The sequence below is a fragment of the Ischnura elegans genome, chromosome X (assembly GCF_921293095.1).
Source record: "Ischnura elegans chromosome X, ioIscEleg1.1, whole genome shotgun sequence".
Classification (NCBI taxonomy): Eukaryota; Metazoa; Arthropoda; class Insecta; order Odonata; family Coenagrionidae; genus Ischnura; species Ischnura elegans.
In genome coordinates this window covers 117,618,801-117,642,632 of record NC_060259.1, presented here as the reverse complement: position 1 = coordinate 117,642,632, position 23,832 = coordinate 117,618,801, and the positions used below count along the sequence as shown (strand labels likewise).

The 23,832-nt window shown below is 37.6% G+C and overlaps 1 protein-coding gene across 1 annotated transcript; it reads left to right on the top strand.

Annotated features, from left to right (window-relative positions):
- The first annotated feature begins 90 nt into the window (after positions 1-90).
- On the top strand, positions 91-18,133 carry LOC124171397. The gene is made up of 5 exons (XM_046550570.1): positions 91-244; positions 805-1,003; positions 16,245-16,492; positions 16,726-16,842; positions 16,983-18,133. The coding sequence occupies exons 3-5, from the start codon at positions 16,301-16,303 to the stop codon at positions 17,052-17,054; spliced, it is 381 nt and encodes a 126-aa protein (XP_046406526.1). The 5' UTR covers positions 91-244; positions 805-1,003; positions 16,245-16,300; the 3' UTR covers positions 17,055-18,133.
- Positions 18,134-23,832: the final 5,699 nt, after the last annotated feature.

The window sequence follows — 23,832 nt, the reverse complement described above, 5'->3', positions numbered from 1 at the left end:
ATTTTAGATTTTATGCAAGGGTAATAATATTCTTTATTTTAGAGATTTGTAACTGTTTGTGACACATCATTAATAATTAAGATTAGTTTTAGTAATTAAGATTAATTTTAGGTTGCCAGGAAATTGTGTAAATTTTGCTCATTTCATCTCTTCCTTGTGCTCAGGTTATTGAAGCCTAATTCATGCCCAGATGGGGGTTTAGGAAGAGACGATTGTGAGTGCACCATTGATTTCAATGGCAAAGGTGATTCCAAAGACAGTCTTCTCTCGTGTCAGAATCAATGTCACATCAATGAGAATTGACTAAGTATTGCTGCATCTATTATTGTGGTTGATGTAAAATATATTTTCTTATTGAAACACCATTTCATTGGTGTATCCCCCCATCAATGTTCTGTGGTGCTTGATTAAGGGCATTATACCTTAAATCCACCATTTGAACTATTGAAAGTTGGGGTAAATATGGTCATGGCAGAGGTTTTTCCAACAGGTGATTTCGTAAATGACAGAATCATCATCTAACTTCTGGTTTTCACATGGTTTAAGTAGAAGGATTTCACTCTTAAAAAATGCAAGAATCATTGAAAACAATCCAAGGTTTACATCTAAAAAAAACATTCGAAAATGGCGAAAAAGTGTTTTTTTTTCACAAATTCTTACTTTCATTTTTCAAATGAAGCGAACTGTTAATGAGCATCTCATTGAATTTTTGGTCCATTGTTTGAATCTAAAGAGAAAATTTTGCAATAAGACCTGTGACTGTATGTGTGAGTGCCTCATACAATGCTGTCTTCTAATTTCCAGCTGAAGATATGACCTATGCCAGGCAGATACATGGTACAAGAGTGGCTTATGGGGAAGCGGGCGATTGCTACAGCTCCCTAGACTGTCCTGAGGGTCATTTCAGCATCAACTTCAAGGGTACTGGACTCAGGGTTCATAGCAGTAGCAGGGTGCATAGCAGTTCATAGCAGGGGCAGCTGTTCATGTCAGCAGGAAAGACGTGAGTGCATGGCTCTTAACTTTTCTTCATCGTGATTAACCCATAAAGTGCTATCCATCAGCCTGGGGGATATGTGCAAGAGTATATAGGTGTGTGTGCTTGATTAAGGGCATAATGCCTTATTTAATGTAGCAAGTTCACTATTGTCAGAAATGGTATCACTATTAGTACCTTCAACTGTGGGCAGTTGAGAAATCTTATTAGCTCTGACTTTGTTCACAATATTCCACATTCCTTTGATTTGTTAGCTGCACTTGCAGCTCGATAGTTGTTAAATGTCCTGTTGGCCTCATTCAATGCATGTCGATATTGTCTTTTGCATAATTGATACTCTGTTACAAGTCCCTGTTCATCAGAACGCTTGCATAAGGGAGCAAGGCGCTTAAGTTCACGAGACATTATCAAGATCTTGTCACTTATCCATGGTTTCCTAATATGCTTGTTAGCAGTTTTTGAAAGTTTTAGGGGGAATTCACAGTCAAATACATATATTTCAGTTTTTTGTTGTTGAAACATCCACTAATTCTTTAATTATTTTACTAATAACTTCACACAACGCAGAGGACAATATTATTTTACTTCAACTCAACACAGTAACTAATAAACAGATTAGATCTCTTAGATACAATATTCAACACTCTTTCTTAATTTTTTTCTTTGGAAACAACAGAAAACAAATTACATCATTCAACACCATAAAACTTTTCTTGAAAATTACACCACAGAATTAATTCATATAATTATAACCTTAATGCAACAAATTAATCACACATTTACGTTTTAGCAAAAATTAAAATTCCTTCAATTACTTGACAGTAATAAGTTTTTATGTGCATGAACTTGATACTATTGAGAGGCTTTGTAAATATATCGGCTAACTTATATTGTGTTGGACAGTAATTTAAAGTCACTACTTTTTGTGACACCTTTTCGGAAATGAAATGATATCTTACATCAATGTGTTTACCTTTTTCTATTAAGCTGTCCAGTCTCAATTAGTCGAATAGTGCTTTGATTATCCACATGTAAACTTACACTCAATTCTTTACCAATCAATTCTTCAATAAAGGTTTTTGCATATACTTCACACATTCAGCTGCTGCAATATATTCTGCTTCTGTAGTGGAGAGAGCCACAATTGGTTGTTTACGTGACCACCAGGCTACTGGACCTCCACAGAACATCAGGACGTATCCACTTGTGCTCTTCCTAGTCTTTAAGTCACCTGCATAGTCAGAGTCAGTATAAGCAGTCAGAGTCAAGTTTGATCTTCTTTTGTACCAAATACCCAGGTTCTCTGTATTCTTTAAATACTTCAATGTTCTTTTTACATTTTCAATGTCTGTTTTTGTTGGATTTTCTAGACTTCTGCTTTCATAGTTGACTGCAAACGCCATGTTAGGTCTTGTTTTATTCGTCAAATATAAAAGACTACCAACCACTTCTCTGTAAGGAAAGTTGAGAACACTTTTATCCCTTTCTTCGTGCTCATCAACTCTTTTCCCAATTTGAAGAGGTGTGTCAGCTCCCTTGGTATTTTTCATCTCGAATTTATCTAATATATAATCTGTCAAATATAATCCCCTTATAATAATGCCCTTCTGAGATAGGAAAATAGAGTCCTTAGTTTTTGTTACCTCTATGCCAATTAAAACCTTTGGATTATTTCTTGTCTTTGTTTCAAACTCCTTTCCTAAACTATATAATAAACTGTCTATATCAGATTCATTTTCTCCTATTATGATCCCATCATCTACGTACACAGCTAAATACAGAGTTCTTTTCTCATTTCTGAATACGCACTGCTCTGATTTCAACTGAAAAAGCCCTCTGTTCAGTAAAAACTTCTTCAACCTCTGATTCCATTTCAAGGGTGCTTATTTTAATCGATATAAGGATTTTTCTAAACGGCAAATTTTATTTTTGACACTAAAACCCTCTGGCACATGCATGTAGATTTCTTCTTCTAGTTCTCCATAAAGGAAAGCTGTTTTAATATCAAATGCCTTCATTTTGTAATTATTTTTTGCTGCAATGGCAAACAGTATCCTCAGTGATGTTGTATTCACCACTGGGCTGAAGGTTTCTTCATAGTCAATTCCTCTCTCTTGTTCGCAGACTCTAACTACTAATCTAGCCTTGTATCTCCTGTCTTCTTTAATTTTGAATACCCATTTACTGGTTAAAATTTTCTTCCCTTTGGCATCTTGAGGACTGACATATTTCCATGTTTCATTTTTCATCAACGATGATTTTTCATCTTCAATTGCTTCTATCCATTTATCTTTTTCCTGTCCAGTTACAGCTTCATTATACGAAATTAAAGCCATTTTACATTGATATTCCTTCAAGTTATCTGGTGCTTTAAGTTTATTTCTATCTCTAAGATTGTAGTGTAATCCTTCATCTTCTTCTTCTTCTCTTCCAGCTGTGACACCTTCTGTTTCTTGTACTATATCTTCTTCATCTTGATTTTCTACCTTTGCTCTTTTTATGGTCTTTTTAATTTCTTTCTCTTCCTTGAAGTTATTTTGAATTTCAGGAATGAAGATTACATCTCTAACTACCTCAACTGTTCTTTTATCCATAAAAAATACTCTTACTCCTTTTGAACAATCTTCATATCCCACAAAAATCCCTCTTTTTCCCTTGGCATCCCACTTTTGTCTCTTCTGAGATGGCACATGAGCATAGACTTCTGATCCAAAAACTCTGAGCTTTTCAAAATCTCCAAAAGGTTTACCGAACCATAACTCATAAGGAGTTTTGCCTTTTATTGAGCTTGCTCCAGTTCTATTGATCACATACACTGCAGTATTAACTGCTTCGGCCCAAAATTCTTTGCTCAGTTTCTTATTCAACAACATTGTTCTAGCTGATTCTGCCAAAGTTCTCATCTCACATTCAGCTTTCCCATTTTGCTCAGGATTGTAGGGCACAGATTTTTGATGACAAATGCCCTCACCTTCAAAAATGTTTCTTACTTCCTTATTTACAAACTCAGATCCATTGTCACTTCTAAAAATTTTAATCCCTTTTCCAGTCTGATTTTTTACGTATTTTATAAAAACTTTCAGCTTTTCTTTCACTTCGCTTTTATTTCTGAGAAAATATACTACTTTGAAGTGTGATAGGTCATCTTTCAATAACAGAAAATACTTGCTTCCTCCAATCGACTCTGTCTCCATCGGTCCACATAGGTCTGCATGTATTAATTCACATATGCTTTTAGAGCTACTGCTGCTTGGAGTGAATTTTCTTTTTGCATATTTCCCTTCTACACAGGAACTGCAAAACTTGAGGTTATTTTCTATAAATGGAATCTTATTTTCTTCTAAAACTCTCTCCACTAAGGTGAAGTTTTGATGACAAAATCTATTATGCCACTCCTGCAAAGTTTCGGATTTCTTTGCCAAATATAACTCACCAGTTGATTGCCTGGTTGTTCGAAAATCCATTACGTATAATTTACCGGATCGAATTGCTTGTGCACAGATTTTATTGTCCATGTTCTTCTATACGCATTTCTTATCATCAGACTCCAGTTTGTATCCCTTATCTAGGGCTATTCCCATAGAAAAAAGGTTAGTTTTAAGTTCAGGCACATACAAGACATTATTAAGGATTGTTTCCATCCATTCTTCACCGTTGTTCGCCAGAAGTTTTACCGTCCCGCAACCAACCGCATCCAGCGTTGATCCGTCTCCAATTTTTATTTTCTTGGGTTCGCTAATCTCTTGGTATTCCTTAAATATTCCAATTTCATTGCACATGTGTTCGCTGGCTCCGCTGTCTAAGTACCAAATTTCTTCATTTACTCGTTCATTGAAAAATGCAGTAGAACTGATGAATGCATTTTTGCTTGTTTTATCTTTCCTTTCTTCATCCTTCAGGAAACGGCATTGCTTAATAAAATGTCCCGGTCTCTTGCAGTGATGACACACTTTTTGATTTTTCGATCTTTCTCGGAAATAACAGTTCTTTTCTTCGTGATTGTTTTTCTTACAAATACTGCAAAACAATGGTTTGCTATTACATTTATTTTGGTTCCTTGAGTATTTCGTTTCCGCTCTTAATGCTGAGTTCTGTATTACTTCATCGTTAGAGCTTTTAAATTTTTGTTCCTCTGCCGCCAATCTCGCTACTAAGTTTTCAATTGTTCTTTCATCTTTCGTGGTAGACTCCCATGCCGTGCTGAAGTTTTGATAATCAGTGGGCAGGACACTAAGTATCTTCGTTATTAACATGGTTTCATCAATATTTTGCTGTAGCATTTTAAGTTTGTGAACTATTGATTGGATGTTGGAAATATTCGTCATTATGTCGGCACTCTTCTCGAAACGGAAATTGTAGAACTGTTGCAGTAAATTACACTTCTGTTTCTCAGTATCACGTTCGTATATATTCGTCAGGGTTTTAAACATATCATGGGCAGTAACACAAGACATAATATGCACCATTATCTTTTTATCAATAGTCATTATTATATACTTCTGTGACTTGGTGTCCATCATCTTCCAGTGACGTATGTCTTTTTCATCTTTCACATCAGCCAGACGTTGAATTCCATCAACCACCTCCAGTAGGCCACTTGCTCGGAAGAATATTCGTATTTGGAACTTCCACAATTCGAAAGTTTCAGCTCCTTTTAGTATTTCAATGTTTGATAGATCTTCTGTCATTGTTGCCGAGTGCGTTATTTTTACAATCTTCTCTTCGTTTTTTTTTTACACCAATTTTATCTTTTTTCTTTCTTCTATTTTTTTACGTTTTCTTCAGAATCTAAGCGTTCGATGGATATAGGTTCCTGGGTCCATAACCTGTTGAATCTTCCAGTAGTTCTGTAATTATTTTACTAATAACTTCACACAATGCACAGGACAATATTATTTTACTTCAACTCAACACAGTAACTAATAAACAGATTAGATCTCTTAGATACAATATTCAACATTTGTAAAATAAATCAAAGCTCTCCTCAAAATGATTTGAATCATTTATTTCTTGCCAGCTTTCTAGTGAAAGACAGTTGGTGAAAGAGATTATGTTTGCTGAGCCAAAAAAACGCTTATACCTTCTGGATGATATGGGTTTCTCCATGGAAACTTCACCATACACAGGAAAATGGTCTGATATATTGCTATCAATGACTGTTGATTTAACACTGGAGATGTTGACATTGGTAAATATGTCATCTATCAATGATGCCGTGGCATGAGATACCCGTGTGGGTGTATCATTAATCAATGGGGTTAATGATAAAGTTTGTAACAGGTTTATAAAATCAGTTTTATCAGGGGTCTCACATAGAAAGTTACAATTAAAATCACCATAATGACATCCTGATATGTATCCATTACCCAACTGAGGAGGCTATCAAATTTTTCAAGAAATAATTGGAAATCACCAGAGGGTGGACGATACACTGAAATGCAGATAATTGTATCAGTACCGACAGACACTTTGCAGATAGCATACTCGAAAACTTGTTCCATACATAGGTCATGACATGGGATTCTGATAGATTCACTCAATAAATTGTGCCTGGTACAAATAGCTCCACCACCATTTTTCAGATTCGATCTACAGAAGTAATTAGCTAAATAATAATGCTGTAGTATAGTTTGCTGAATCTCATCAGTCTTGAGCCAGTGCTCACAAATACAGACTATGTCTACGTGGTGCTCAGTTAGAAGAAGTTCAATCTCAGCTATTTTATTTCTAATGCATTGTATATTAATGTGCAACACGGAAAATATAGCTAGTCAGGAGACACTCTCCCTGTTTGTTTTTAGAGCAAATGCTCCATTGGCGAGATCAATGTTAGCAGTATTTTTTGGCCATATAAATTTGTTAACAATTACACCCTCTGGCCAAAGGGATCGATCCCTCAATTTTTTGAAGTCATTTTGATCGATGCAAACTTAAAATGAGCCGTTGGCGCTTTTAGTGTTTTCAATAGCATCACATGATATGCAGTTCACAGAAAACTTATCTTTATAATGTGTCCTGCTACTTCCTCCTTGGGCGTCTCTTTTTCTAGGTGCCCTATATAGACGAACATGGTTCTTTTTGCCACTCGAAGGCCGAGCGTAGCATCATTTACATCTGATTTTCCGGTTCCGATGATTTGGGTTGATCTCTTCTTCTGCCCTGGGTGTTTCTTCTTTGCCGTAACGACCGTAAATTCTTTATCGTCCGCAGGTCCTCTTGCTGATTCCGTTGTTTGGTAAGTTGGAATTCGTGCGACGTCCATTGCCCCGGAGCTTCCTTAGGCGACAGCAGCGACAGTTTATTCGTTGAATTTTCACATTTTTGAATCACTTCACCGTTCGTTATCGTCACCGATTTCGGTGGTTTTGGATTATTTCCGTCACAAGTTCTGCCAGCACTTTGATGGCGATTCACTCGAGTCACTTCCGAAAACTAGACTTTTTTCTTCGAAGCGACTACAAAATTATTTTTTTATTGTACAAGTACAGCTTTTAAAACTTCGATGTCGGCAGCCATATTGGCAATGTTAGCCCTGAGGTATCGGCATTTAAAACATTTCCAATATAGATCGCGGCACTCAGATAATATTTTCAGTACGATTTCGTTCAAGTTCGTACATTTGTGGTGGTATGTACTATTATAGCCTTCGCAAATGATGTACTTATCACGCATAGTGAGGGGTATATTGCAGGAGCCACACGCAAGCGCGGCCATTTTCAGTGTGACCGCATTCCATACCGACAGCGCCTCTTACCAGTCCCAGATGATGTGGAACCATAGGAATTAGTGACTCCGCTACATTATGACTGGCAAAAGAATTACTAGCCTGACTGTCTAATATAGCCTTAAAATTTTTGTGCCCAATTTTTAAGTTAATAGCAGGACGAAGATAGCTTCCATCAATAATCATCTGTCCAATACATGTATCATGATTCAATGACTTACTAGAAGTTGTTTTTCTTCGAGGGTTAGGCACTACTCGGTTTCCATTCCCCCTCATCCCAGAATGGACCGCACCTAGTTTTCCTGCAATGACAATGTAGGGCACTTTTTTTTCAAGCGTCCAAAATTCCCACACTGGAAACATTTCCTAACTGTACTAGAATCTCCTGAAGGTTTGACTTAGTGTTCCTCTTCAAGTTGGCTGACAACTTTCCTAAGATCATCGAATGTTTTGGGCTGTGAAACTTTAACTAAAGCCCTAATCTTTTCATGCAGTAATTCGATTATATTGTGCATTGCCTTATCTTCATGATCTTCTGGGTTCAGTCTCTTGAAGAGTTGATATTTTTGAATAAAGAAAGCACTCGTCCACATGCCTGTAGGTTGTGTGTCTGTGAATAGCTTCTTCTTCACTGCACTCTTCACCCCTTCGGAATCAAACCGTGCAATGAATTCTCATTTGAAGTCCTCCCAATCCAGATATAACCGTTTTAAATTTCGCCACCTAGTAGCCACTTGCCCCTTCAGCTGTTGACTTACTATTTGTGTATTAATGTCTGTGGGTAGGTTAGTTCTACCTAACAAACTGAGTGATCCTTTAATAAAACTTTGGATTTTCTTCCAGTCTTCCATGAAATTCTGGAAGGCAGTCTTTCATCACTTTTGGTTGTAAATGTCCACTTGTATAAGGTAGAGTGACTGATGGTGGTACTATATTCCTCACTTGATCACTTACTTGTTCTTGTAACTGTAACAATCTGGAGTCAACTTCTTGCTTAACCATCTCCATGTTATGCTTTACCCTGTCCAATTCATTTTCTACTGTTACCATCCGGTTTTCTGACGTTTCCATGCCCTATTCTATATGGATGACCCTACCTTCAATTTTTTTTAGTACATAGATTCCATGTTTCCAGAAATAGTATTAGTCATTTGGTCTGACAACAGAGATGTAACCATCAAGATCATCTTCTCCAAGTCGTGGTGAACGTCGGACATCTGTAGGGGCTTTCTCTAACTCGATAGCAAGTCTTATCGACGTTGCTGCGTCGTTAGCTTATCGAAAATCTTCACTAACGACAATTGGTTTTCTCTACGCTCGCTTAACGATATTTTCTCGATAGCACTAACGAAAAATGCCGATAGCTTATCCGGGGACTCGGGAGCCCGTCTTAAGCTTATTGACGCCCGCTATAATGTTTTTAGGTATTGGTTGCTCAGTGCGTGGCAAAGTTATAATTCTGCTACCACAAAGCGATAAAGGTATTTTTACTTGAAAAATTATAGATACACTTTTGCAAAGGAGATGGAAAGCATTAAAACGTTTTGCAGCAATCAATGATTATAAAAAGTGGCAACAGAGACATTAGTTTTTGCGGGGGAGTGAACATGTTGCTTGAAGTAGATTTAAGAAAGTTATTTACCTTGTGAAAATAATATTTACACATTCCAATTAAAGTGCTCCGATTATTTTCAGTCGGTAGTTTATTTAGGCTCGATTGATGGGTCTTAACTTTTTAGGTAGGGATCTAACCACATTTTGAGGAGAGAGCAAATGTAATTAAGCATCTAGTGCAGAGAAGACGACTTAGGAATATATGAAAATACTCATTAATATATCTTTTAGAATTGATTTATCATTCTTATAACATGTGACTTGTTAAAGATTATAAAAAAATAAACACGTGACTGCGGCAAAAAATTGAGCGTAATTTTGAAAATTTTGTTGAATTCCCTCTCTCCAAAATACAATGCACGTAGCGTTCCGAAGAAAAACTCTGTCGAGGGCACACAGAAACGCTTGGTCTGCGAAAGGACGTGATTTCCAGGTGAGAATGCTGGGCGAACTACTTAAGAATGCGGCGGCGACGGTAAAAAATTTCAATGCCCTACCGCGTATCAGCTAATTAGCTGCCTCCTTCACCTAACACTGCCGCGCATGGATTGATGTTCGTTCAGTATTGCTAGAAATTGACGTCCCGGACTCCCGATGGAATAGTCAGATCTCGCAGCATAAATACGCAGGCAAGACATATGACTGTCGCTAAGCGCAATAAATTTTAAACTACGATCGTTCACGAAAGCATTGAAAAAATTACCAAGGCGGTAGCAAGAAAGTGCTACACCGGGAAATATGGGAATAAAATAATTGCGAAACTGTATTTGATTTATTTCAAGTCGCGGAAAATTCTTGAAATATTTTAATTTTAGAAGCGGAAGTAGCAATGCGGTCGAGTAATTCTGTATCCATGGATGGGAGTGAAGTTAGTTGAAATATTTCCGTCAGCAAGTGATTATAGGCTGCGCTGGTCGCCTCTTTTATTAACTGAACATAGTATGTAGGCACTTACAAGAAAATAAAGCCATCAGTAAAAGAAAGCGAGTGCTATCGCGCGATTTTGACCATGATTCAAGAGAAAACGATGTGTTCTGTCTTCATTTACCGTCACTTAATATTATTAGGATAGTTGGATGCCCTAACTATTGGTTAACGTGAACATTATTAAAGGTGTATAAGAAAAAAATAAGCGTGAAACATTTATCGCTGAAAATGTCATTCCATGTAGGTAATCCCGGCTGCATTAATGGTCTCTAGTTGTCTCGGTACGATTTGCGGAGGTAGTTAGGCCGTCTCGGGGCTGTCTTGTTGGTACGATATATGGAGGTTTTACGAGATAAAGAGGTTCACTATATAGAGGTTTGCCTATAAATTTACATGTAAATCTGACGGGACCAGAGGGTTGGTACAAAGTATGGAAGTTTACGATGTAAAGAGGTTCACTACATAGAGGTTTTACTGTATAAACCCCATTCTCAGATGCTCACATAGGGTATTGAAGTTAATATGAAAGTGAACGAAATGTCCACGTATATAATTCATTGAAAGTGTATAAAATTCATCAATAGGCATTCGTTTTTATTGAAAATATAAATTAATTTCGGATCCAAACTTTACGAATCAACAATAGATACCTATCGTGTCTTGTTGTGAGTAATTTAAAAGCAAAGCAATACATTACATACTTAAAATTACGGAATATTTATAATGTAAAATACCTTACGCTATTGGAACGCATAATGTTATATACGTGTAACATTGGTAAAGTTAAATACTGCTCCCACTATGTAAATTTTACGTTTCAAGTGTTTAATCAATCATTTTTATTATAAATAACATACAATTAGAGCGCTTCCACGGATCTAGCGTCGTATATTATGATTTAAAATAGTTAGCTTAGGCCGAAAAGTGTAAACAAAAGTGCGCCATGTTGCTAAAAATTTGTCGGTAGGTCCTACCGAGCGTTTTGAAATCGTCGGTATGTACTGACGGGTTTACCGACAACTGTCGGTGGGATAACGACAATCGTCAGTAAAACGTGTCACCTGAATCGCTCGTACCGAGACTTATCGGTAGGACCGGCTTACCGATACCGACAATCGTCGGTACGGTGTACAGAATTCCGCCTCTGGATGCCTAAGTTTTGTACCAAACTCATTACACTAGCAAGCACCTCTCTGACACCTACTTCCTCATTGTCCGATGATAGTTGTTGCTCCACTTCTACGTAGAAGCTGTCAGTATCTCTATTTTCTTTCCTCAGATAGTCTTCCAGCCTCAGAGACTAATCTGTCTTTGTTCCCCTTGTAGAAATACCAAAGCCAGCAAGCTGTTCCTTCAGCTGAACTACGGTTAAATCCTTGAAAAATACTTTCGTCTTCTTAATTTCAGCCATCTTCCAATACTTTTAATGACGAAAAAAGATGCAAGAGGACTGGCAAATTCATATGCATCAATAAAATTGTATCTCATCGATAAAACTGTATTCGGTCTGGGACTATTTTCTTTCGCGGGTGGTGCCATCTGGTGCCATCGTGCCATATCCTCCTAGAAAGATCACATGCCTTCACAAGCTGGCACCAGCCGTTGGAGATTGCATCGTTTACGTCACGTCTCACCACTTTTCAGGGATTTTTGTGGTTAAGTTTGTGAAAAATAGTGTCTGGTAATGGTGAAGTTTCCCTTATTCTTTAATTTCATTCACTGGGCTTCAGAAACGTGTTTGTGAGATATTTTTGTTAAAAATGCCTTTCGTGTGTGTATTGTCGGGATGTAATGGAAACTCCGGGACATGGTTCAAGTTTTTAGCTTTCCAAAAGATCCTGAGTTGAAGAAGAAGTGCATTTGGGCGATAAGAAGAAAACATTTCACCCCTACGAAAAACTGTGAGGTATGTACTCTTTCTCGCTGTAATTATTTAGATGTAATTTTAAGTCAGAAGTGTCTTCGGGATGTTGATGCATCAACATCCCGAACTATTCAGTACTGAAGTACTATAGTACTATTCAGTACTGAAGTACTATAGTACTATTCAGTACTAAAAATGGTGATTCAAAATATTGTAGCAGCAATTCTTTTGAAAATTCTTGCATTTTAGTTGTCTTTTTGTATTAATTCATTCGGTAAACGTGTGGTTAAAGGAGAAACTAGGAATAAGCTGCCAAGTTTATAGGATCGAATATTGCTTCTTAGCTTGCCCTATGGTGTATTACACGTCGGCTTTCATCATTTCAAATTATCTTATGCTATAGTTTAAAACAATAAAAATATCAGGCATACAAATATTTACTATATTTACAAGCCTAGTAATTTGATTTCTCATGCAGAAATACCAAAAATTGGAAATGATTTGACCTAATAAGTTACATGGTATTTTATCATGTACAGTAGAATCCTGATTTAAGGTTTTTCAGGGGGGACAAAATTTAAAACACTAAATGCGGAAAAACACTAAATGAGGACCTGCCATTTTTTTCAGGTTTTAGGGTCTGTAATGATTGTAATGGCTTTTTATGAATAAAAAATATTATTTTAAGTAACTAAAAGGTGCTGAATTCAGCAAAAAATTCTTTAATGAAATGTTTTCTGCCCTATGAAGGTTGGATAATACTTTTCAGGAATCAGCTGAAAAAATTGGTTGTAAAAATGAGTAATGAGAGGATGACAATTGTTTTAATGAAATATTTTAAGAAAATTCTAATAAACATCAACTTAAAATCATTCCCACACAGATTATTATTATGGACATTAGTGATTCCATTTTTATGCATATTTCAGTGGTCTCGATGAAATTTAGAATTTTTTCTGTAAAAGTGACATGTAGGTGACTATAGCATTTCTAATATAATAAGAAAAGGTGTAAGTAGGAACTCTAAAAATCATGAGGAATGAGTGAAATAAAGGGACACCAGAAGATTGCTAATCCCGAATTCTCAACTACCGAATATCTAGTAAAAGGGAGGTTTTCTGGAATTTTGCCTACTTAACGTTTTCTGTTGCCTCGGCGAAACAAGGGATTTATGAGCCTTTAAAAAGCCTCCTATGCGCACGTTTTGGATTTCGAGGTCATCCAAAGAAGTAGAATCTTATTTTAGTATGCGTGCAAGTCGATGGTGATTCAACTCGATGATAACACCAGATTCGTTGTCATATATCCGCGGCCTTATGCGGGTCGAATGGAGCCGGGAGAAGTTGCTTACGCGGCGCGCTGATCACCTTGACTCCGACTCGCCTTGTTTCTCGGCAGCTTTTAATAAAATTTGGTTGGACCTTGAATTACGATTAGCTAAACTCTGTTAAGTGAAAAGGTTTAATCTTCAACAGAACTGGATTTCATCCGAAAAATTGTCAGTGCCTCTGGAGTTTGGCAATTTCGTCAGGGTTATGATGTCGAAGTCAACCACCAAGGGATACCTGCCGGATTTTCGTATTTTTCCGCGCTCATCTATTCTACCGTGAGTATGCGGTGATTTTTTTTCCAGCATGAGCGATTAATTTAGAGTCATGGACCGTGATAGTTCTTCAAAACTCCGATTGTCATTCTCTTTTGACATTAATTAGCACCAGATAAATATTTTTGAATCGACAGCGATATCAACCAGCCGCATGTCGATAAATTGGCTCCGGGATATCTAAATTACGATGTAAAATAATGTTGTTCCGTAGGGAAAGAATGCTCTCACTCACAATCATGACAGGGGAAACACTTCCTCTGTTCTTTCGCTGTTCCTCCGTGGAAACTGACCTTGGAATGGATTATAGAAAGAATCTTCTAGTGAACTGCGCAATTGATATTGGGCCTCTTTTGAACAGAGAAAGTAGCCGACTGAAAAAATTTTGGGCTAATAATCGACTGCCCGTAGGGAGTAGAGTTGAAAGGGGCATAAGCCATTAATTGAAAACATAACGAGAAAACCATTATTGTAGCGGCCCTCGGAGGATAACTCGTGTCATCAGTCGTCACGTATCATCGAAGTCAAGTTCAAGAAGTGAAGGATAAGGTAGTTCGAGGTTATTAAGGGATGACTTTGCTCCATTAGATTGGATCTGATACAAAAAGTGCCTGGTGTTTGGATCAGAAGGGGAGCGAAACGTTACGAGAAGACAAATCACCCAACTTGCCAGTTGAAGGTCGCAGCGCTGCGCTCGCGGAAGACAGCAGTTGAAGAAGCGTTCCCCGGTAGATTCTATCGACTCTTGGTAAACTTTCATGAGACTGTTCTTGTTGATGAGCATAAATTCGAAGATTTGGATGAACCGTCATGAAAAAAACGTTAAATCGGGCAAAAAAATCTTGAGCGGGACAAATTTTTACGACCATAAATGCGGAAAAACGCAAAATGCGGAAACACTAAATACGGATAATTTTTACATTGTCCTAGTAGGGAATGAATCGGGACCCAAAAAAATAAACGCTAAATGCGGAAAAACGTTAAATGCGAAGACCTTAAATCCGGATCCGACTGTATTTATTAATTTTAGGTGTGTGAGCTTCACATCGCACCTTGTGATATCAGAAAATAATCTGTGGCCTTGGACGAGAAGACGAGGAGAAAATTCTTGCTGAATTGAAGGTGCCCAGATTGGAGGAAGGTACCATTGCTTCACTGTTACCTGTCGCCAAGAAGACAGCCATTGTGGCAGAAGTGACATGTTTGTGGATGTGGATTTGATTTGTGCAAGTTGATGCTGTGATAGTGGACGTTCATCGGAGAAAGTATTGAAGATAGTTTTTATGTATCGACCAGTCCTCTTTTAAATAATTTTTTATTCGAAAGAGAATAAGAGTAATTGTTTCGCTAAATTAGACGTGGGATAGAAGAGAAAATTGGAAATATTATTGTGGTTGACAATAGAAAATACATAATATATGTATTGTATTTCTGTGGGTTTTTTCTTTCCTGCCTCTTTAAAATTTCTTGTGGTGGTGACTTCATGCAAAGTAAGTATAAAATCGGAGGTGTGATCTAAGAGATACCATGTTTTATTTTACAAGTGTTTATGCTGGTGATTTGGCAGGACTTTCATATTTTTAATAGGTTGATACATTTACTGCAGTGACCTAGAGACTTTTACTCATCCCAAATAATTTTTCAAATACTTTAGCGCCTGATATGGGTAAGTTTTAGTAGCTGAGACTGAACTATACGTTAATTTTTGCTTGCATTTTGATGAATTCGATCGTACTAATAGCAGATGTGTCAGCAATCCTGTTTCATCGGCAATTTTTATTTAAAAATTTTATTTCGTCAGTCTTTAGGGTAAGCTTTTTAATGCTCGTGGGCTATGTGATGTCTTATTTAGTGTCAAAATTAATAAGAATTTACTTGACAATAGAAAATATCATTGTGGTTGGTAACATCTCAAGGTTTCCAAGTAAGTACGAGCCACTTAAGAATGCTGGATGCTGGGGATGCGTGAATTAGCGTTGAGAATCTCATTTTTCGCAGTTATTTAAGTGGCCGAACAAGTTTTGTAAGTTCTCAATAGGTAAATAATACTGTATCATGAATTCTAAATACCATGATATAGTATTATTTACCTGTTGAGAACTTACAATTCATAATAATTCGTATTAAGGTTCTCGCTACGGTCGGTAGCTATCGATTGTTTTGCGTTCGATACATTTTTCGATCGTGCGAGTTACGATATATATCTAATTTTCGACCTAATCGATTGAGATTAGCCTGAGTGCTGTGTTCCTGCGCGCTTTGTATCCTATCGTATGTGCTTCGTAGCGGACATTCACATGCTGCGCACGCGCTTCGTCAACAGGCCGCGAATGGAAATTATCCATTGATGAAAAGCGACGGAGCGGCACAGTATCCCCGTAGTCAATGGGTACTATGTACATACGAATTAGATACGGAGGGTTCTGTGTCGTCTGGGTATGATATGTGTGATATGTCATTGAGCATTTAAGTATAATTTTTAGCATGTGATTAATGTTGTATTTGCTTTCCCCAGATATAGCCAAGGTCCAGGCGCAGCTGAATGAAATTGTATCCATCCTTAGGGTAGATATGGTAGAGATAAAGGAGCAGTTAGACTCTCTATCAGATCAAGTAGCTAGACTCAAAGGGGCATCAAGCAATGGGGAGACCAAGGATGACCTAATATTTGAGCAAGAGTTCCAGTTCCCAAATCGTAGTGTGCAAGACCTGAAGAGAGTTGAAGAGAAACTGTCATCTAGCTTGGCATTCAGGAAGTACTTGGTATGTGGCTAATGGAATCACTTCAAAGTTCTAATCATTTAAGAATAATTAATTAGCTATGTAACATGTTAACATGTCAGGATAAAAGATTTTTAAGTATTTTGTAGAATACTCACAAATGTGAAAAGCCCAGACTTGATAGTTTTAATTATTGCTTAAACTACTTATAAAACTATATAGAAATTAAGAAAGCTGAGTGGGATATTTTATTTACTTTTGTTACTCTATTTCAGACCAAATACATTCAAAACAGAGCAAGCTTCCCACTTCTTGGTAATCTATCTGCTAAGGAGCAAAAGAAATTTTTCAAAGCAAGGAAAATTTTCCTCAAACTATCAATGTTTTGCTTGGTATGCATTTCGCATTTTAAGAGCATAGCATTATATAGTCTTTGATGGCTGCAATATTTGTTATGTTGGCTTGAGTAGGACAGTATAAATGCCCCACAAAGTTACCGCTTGCAATTTTTAATGGAATATCTTTCTTTCAGTTGCAATGCAAAGTAAGGTCGAAGCAGTTGGCAGCTCTCCTATTGATATGCCAGCAATCAAACATTCACTGAGTGAGTGGTTCAGGCTGGCTAAGTCCCGCACAGATGTTGGAAAGGAGAAACGGAGGGAGAAGGCTAGGCGGCAGAAGAAACAATGCAATGAGTGAAGAAACGTCCACCTCAGCGTCAACTTTTCAATTTTGAGAATTCCATTGACACCAAGACATACTATTATATGTCATATACAATATAAATAAATTGACAGTCAAAAATTTTTTGTCTGTAGTTCAATTCAAAGTTGTCTAGGTTTCTCTCCTGTTACTGTTAAATGTCCCCATATTTCATTGCCCTACATCCTCTATAATGTCAATCAAATGTGCTTCCTCATTGCTCTTGGTTGATTTCCAGCCTTATTTTCATATTTTTTGTCTTTTCATGGCCAGCGTAAGTTTTACTGATGACTTTGATGAGCTTTTTCAGTCGCTATAGCTTTGCTACCAAAATCATGGACTTAATTCCCATTAGGATAGTTTACCGTTAAGTTTTTTGATTAGCCTGTTACATAACTTTCTTTTGCCATTTAATTTCCTGACCTGAATTCTATCGCACATTATTAATATAACATGTTAAATTTTCTGATTATTAACCAAAATTTCTCTGAATGAAGTGTTTTCAGAAGGTCTTACTGTATTTGGCAAATACCAAAGGAAGTTGTACTCTTGGTTTTAGATTTTATTTATTCAGAGTACTGTGTATAAAATGAAAAAAAGTGGTAAAAAGTACTATATGTACTGGGGGATTTAGATGATGCTAAAAAATAAGGAAATTACTCAAATATAAAATCTTCAGACTGTCTACACTATGTAAACCATATATATTGCCAAAGGTATGCATTCTGTATACAGAATCCATTTTCCATCCATCTACAGTAGATACTGCGTAGACGACATTTGCATCTTTGGTAGATGCACTGTAGAGCTATTGTTGATGCTTTGTATATAGATACAAAAGGTCTACATCCCCACCCAAACCTCTACTGTATACCCATTGAATATGTATACCATCTATATACCTAGCCTCTACAGCTGAGTGTGTGCTGTGTGGAAAAGTTCTTCAGTGAGTCTGTGGCTATAATTCTAACGTCATTTGATTCCTTCAAGTGCTCTGTGACATGTGGAGCTGGTGAGCAAGGCCGACCATATTGGTGCAAACTTGAAGGAAAAGCTGTCGCTGAAGCATATATTACCGTACACAGGGCGGAGACCGAAATGATGGAATTCCTGTACATGTTCAGCCATGTATTGCTGGTCCTTGCAGTTACTCTAAGATAGATAATTGGATTCTAGGAGAGGTAAATTCCTCTTTACATCTGAAATTCTTATGCTTCCAATAACATCTAGTCATGAAAGGCAGGAAAATGGATGTCTCAATGGCATCAGAAATTCTGGCATAAAAATCTCATCAAAAACCTTTATTCATTTGTTTTTTAGAATTCTTTGCTGCTCTTAATAAAAAAATTTCAACCAAGAAATGTCAGTGAAATAAGGCTGAGTCCAACTCTTTCTAGGATAAAGCACATCAAGCTTAAATACATACCAACAAAAAAATTTATCTCCACGGAGATCTTAGAAGTAGGCCCAGTACAGTGAGTCCTCGTTTAACTACACCTACTGTTCCTGAAAAATGTGACGATAAACGAAATGACGTTAATCGAAGCATAATATCCCATAAAAACAATGTAAAAATTGAATATCGGTTCATAGACCTCACAATTCCTATGCGAAAAAATTTTAGCATATCATATTTGGGGCATTTTTTACGATGGGAATGCCAAACTATGGCATAAATACGAGTTCCTGTCTTCATCGATGACAATAATAATAATAATAACCTTTATTTGCCCAGCGGACACTGAACACAGTAAAAAATACATGAGTTGAGTGTATAGGACACGTCATATACATATAAATGTTGCAGACAATAATAAGATAAAATACACAAGTGTATGGCACCATAATTTGACCAAAAGAAGTTAATGAAGTACATAAAATTTATTCCATATTAAATATAATTATTTTTTCCCCAAAAATTCCTTTACGGAATAAAACTGTTCTTTCCTTAAAAACGTTATTAATTTCCTTTTGAACAGGACTGGGTCCATTTCGTACTTAAAATCAGTAGGGAGCCTGTTAAGCACAAGAAGGCCCATGGATTTAGGCCCCAAGGATGCATTTAAAGTCCTGCAAGTCCTCCAAGTCCATTTAAAGTAGCAGCAGTGACATAAATCCTTCTCCATTTTTGTATCTCCCCGCATTTGCTTTTCGGCTTCGCTATAGTGCGGTCCAATGAATGCTACCAGACACTACAGAGCAGGGATCCGGTGCTCCGGTCCATAGGCCCTACCCTCGCTACGAGAATTTCTTTTCGGACCGGTCAGGAGCGAAATCAAAATGGCGCAAATGAGCGAGGGCAGGCAAACTGGGATTATGAAATTGAAGAGATGGTTTTAATTGCTAATTGAGGCGGGCGGATGTCGCCTAGGCATCATCATCGCTGAAACATCGTCGCAGTAGCAGGAACCAAAATTATTGTGAACATTGTTTTCTTGGACATTGTCGTGGAAATGTCTCTGATGCTAAAATTTGCCAAAACCGTAATCGCAATTAACAGTATACACACCGTTTTACACTTTGAATAGACTGACCGTATTTCCGCCCACGAAACAAAAAACCTGTAAAGCCTGCCACTTCACCTTTTTTCTCGCACGAAATTTAAAATACGTGACGTTATCGCGAAGCGAAGGGGCGATAAACGAATCACGATCATAAAATTTTCGTGACGTTATCGCGAAATGACGTTAAATGGGGTGACGTAGAACGAGGACTCACTGTATGTATGATATTCCTTCTTGCAGGCTTGTCTTCTTCCATGGGAATATGTGATAATTTCTTTCAATTCTTTTAGGGATTTCAAGAAAGGGTATTGTTTTGAAATCCATTTATTGTAGATAAGGTCCACAGGTGTTTCCTAAGAATACTTCATGATTTCACATGACACTTGACTCAATTTCTTCACTTTGTACAATGCTTAATGAAGGCAAATATGGATTTTTTGAGCAAATATTGGCATTTTGCGTGTTAAAAATTATTTTTATGTCAGTCAGCTGCCCATCATCGTTCCCCATAATGATGTTTTAATAAATTTCTGTATTTTTGTATATACCTCTTTGCTTATAAAAGGAAATTTTGTATTTGTCAGGCTTCTTTTAAAGTTATCCTTATTTTTTCCTGCAATTGTCCCTCTTGTGAAGCCTTTGTTCAGTCACCTCACTTAAATCCCATGGTGGTAATTCTCCTGGTTTCATGTTTCAATTGTCTTTTGCAGGGACCAGTGCCCAACGCCCATCCGTCTTTGTCGTCTTCGCCTCTGGTTTCTCCGTCCACGGCCCTTTTGCTTCCTCGCACTCCCCCCCCCACCCTCATCGCGATGGAGTCACTCTGCTGACATTCGCGACTCTTATTCCTTCCCGCTGCCAAGGAAGAGTCTAAATTATCGCTGGGAGTTGAACTCTGGGGACCTGTAAGTGTGATTAGGAACCACGTTTCATGTACTGATAAGATGGTTTCTAATGTAACTTTGGGGAATTTATAATTCATGTTGAACCAGCCAACTGGAATAAAACTTTGAACACCTCTACAGGATGATTCAATGCCTGATGATGTCAACTATTTGACAAAACCATGGTCATGTATAAAACCGTCCTGAGAAAGTATACAAAGTTTTCACTAGCTTGCAATGAGCCGGGAATGGAAAGTGCTTAGTATGCATTAATTTGGAGGGTAAACTACGTTATTTAGAGGGATTTATTCAGGCTGAATTCAAATTGAGATTCTCCTTAATATGGTGTTTGCCAAATGTTCTGGGGTCAAGAATTTGGGGAAACTCAAGTGGTACCGTAGTACCTCGACAGATATGGCATTCTGCACTTAGTTTATGCAATAATAATAAGGCAAAGGAAAAATCATTTTCCTTACCCATTTGCCGTGTACTAAATATTTTGTTTTTTTTTCTTTTTCCACAGTGATGTTGGTAATATGAATTTGAAAGATTTTAATTTAAAATTTGATCACATACTTTATGTGGATCCCTCCCAATTAGCTAACAATAGTGCTTAACACCTTGAGTGCGGCATGACGTGATATCACGTCATGATGCGCTATCCCCTGATGCTGATGACGTGATAACACGTCATGCGTACCCCGAGGGTTCCGGCCCTCTGTAAGAGCTCGGTTCAGTTCTATTATGACATTTTTCGACTCTAAGTTGCTCAGTAGGGATCTAGCAGCGTATTTGTGAATGCCGTTTCAAGCAACCTTTCCTGGGAGGATCGGGAGAAATTTTTTCTTTTATCTTAAGGTAAGCCAATTTCCATTCATTTTCCCCTGTATTTTATGCTATTATTTTTATTTATTTCTATTAATGCGTGAGTATAACAAATTTTATTTGAGTTATACTTTACAAGTAATATGTATTTACTATCTGGAACTTAATTATGTGTGTTTATTAATTGTTTATTACGTTTTTATAATATTTAGCGATGATATAGATATTTTTTTCCATTCTTCCTTTTTTTAGCTCTCTGCCTTCTCTAGGCGAATTTACACGAAGGAGGATAGAGGGAGCTCCTGGAAGAGATGGGCATCAGGCATTCTCTGTAGACTCCGAGCTAGAAATTTTGAGAGGAGGGTGGGGAGGAGGTTGAACCCTCACATTCAGGTACTCCGTTGCCTCCTCCTACTCCTGATCCCTTTGTCAATCCCTGGCCCATCCCCTTTGTCCTATTCTTTCCCTGAACCTTCTAACAATACCGTCAGTCCTTCTCCATCCCAACGTCCTTTGCGGTAGACCGGTGGACCTGTAGTTCAGTGACCCCTCAAAATATCACTTTCATAGAAAACCCAGCTCTCACCATTCCACCCCCTTCCAACGACCCAAGTGTTTTTGCGTCTCCTTTTCCCAGACACCCTCTTTCGTAGTCTCCGAAAGAATAGGTTAGGAATTGGAAACAGTGACCTATGAAGAGTTTTACCTTCATAGGCCTAATATTTCACAAGGTAGGTATTCCTATAACCAATATATCCGACTAATGGAGCATTGCTATCTTGTTTGACCTGCTTTGCTTTCATGAGTCGTGATTGATTCTTTAGCATTCTTCAAGCACTTCATTTTTCACCGAACACCGGCCAAAACGATTCAGAGCCTGAAGGTTTCCTCAAATTATCAGTCAATTTAGATTAATTTCACTCCTCCATTGATTCCCTAATAATTCCTTCTTGAAACTATGCACGCTTTTTCATGTATCGTGAACCCGCCTAAAAGATTCCCCTTTATAAATTCCGTCTTTCTGTCATTAGATCCTTTATTCTTCCATCCTACATTCCTTATCCCAAGCCACTTTTACCATCATTATCTCAATCCCACTCACTGAACTCATCCAAGAGGCAGAAAGAAGTATCGATGGTGCAATATTGCACTATTGCGGTGCAAGCACTCTCGGGCATAGGAAAGAGACCGCAGATATCTACACAGGCTTCAAGGATTCTCCTCTACTCTGTCCCGAGCTTTTTTCTTTCTTTCATCAGAAGGCATAAATAGTATTATATATTTTTGTATCATATTTTGCAAATAGCATTATAGGCTAAATATATTGTTATAAAATTTGTGAGAGAGGTATTTCCTACATTGGTAAAACATACATGGCTGTACGTAGTTGTATGTAATATATAATTTGTAAATGGTTATCATTTCGATTGTAATGAAATTGTTTTGGGTAAATATAATATTTTTTTCATGTCATGTGATTCCTTTTTTCAATAGACTAGGGCTGCTTCATAAATAAGAAGTACAGTGGAACCTCGATCTGTCGTTTCTCAGGGGGATGGATGAAAAGAACGATGAATGCGGGAAAACGATAAATGCGGGAATGGTTGTCCGGGTTGCCTATGTCCCAGGATCCGCTGGATTTTTGCGAATTATGACATTCATTAATGGATTCAAACGAGATTTCAGCTGATTTCAGGAATATTATTACTTTATCGAAAAACTTAGGTCATATTGTTGATTCGACTTATCTCTCTTTCTAATATCCTAAGGGAACAAGCCGCCTTGCTAAAAAAGTTTTGAACTCAACTCGGAATTTTCACTGCTATTTCACTGTAAACATTCTTATCCATCAAATGCCATTTCAAGTACACGTATTTACGCGAGAAATGTGCGTGTTATGCCTCAAACAACTGATTTCGCCGTCGCAGTGATTGGTTATGAGATGGATCAAGAAGGCCAAAAATAGTTTATTATTGGAAATGTTCCTTTCTAGCAAGTAAATTTTTAATATGATTGAGGCAATGTGGCGTTAATCGTCAGCGGCACGCCCACCTGCTCCTCGGCTTCATCCCACTTCTTGTTTTCACCTGGGATCTCGCTCTACCCCCACCCCTGCCGTGATGTGCTACCGGACAAACCGAGGCGTTCTGCAATATTCACGCATTCTAGCCCGGATTTTTTTCTTCATCATCAATTATTTTGAGTCCATCTTTTAAAGTTCTCACTTGTATCTTCGGAAGGGCCATGGTCCGAAGACGAATAAGAATAAAACTAATAAAAATGAAACCGGACTCCATTGAACCCACACGGAAAACACTCGCTAGTTTTAAGTCAACCCACCCCGGAAAGTACGGAACCACTCGTACGAGGTGAAGTTCGGCACTAATGCTATCGCGTACGGCATAGGCAGAGCTTACTGCAGAGGGTGAAGCATGACCATATGACTGCGCAATTAAATTTTTTATCC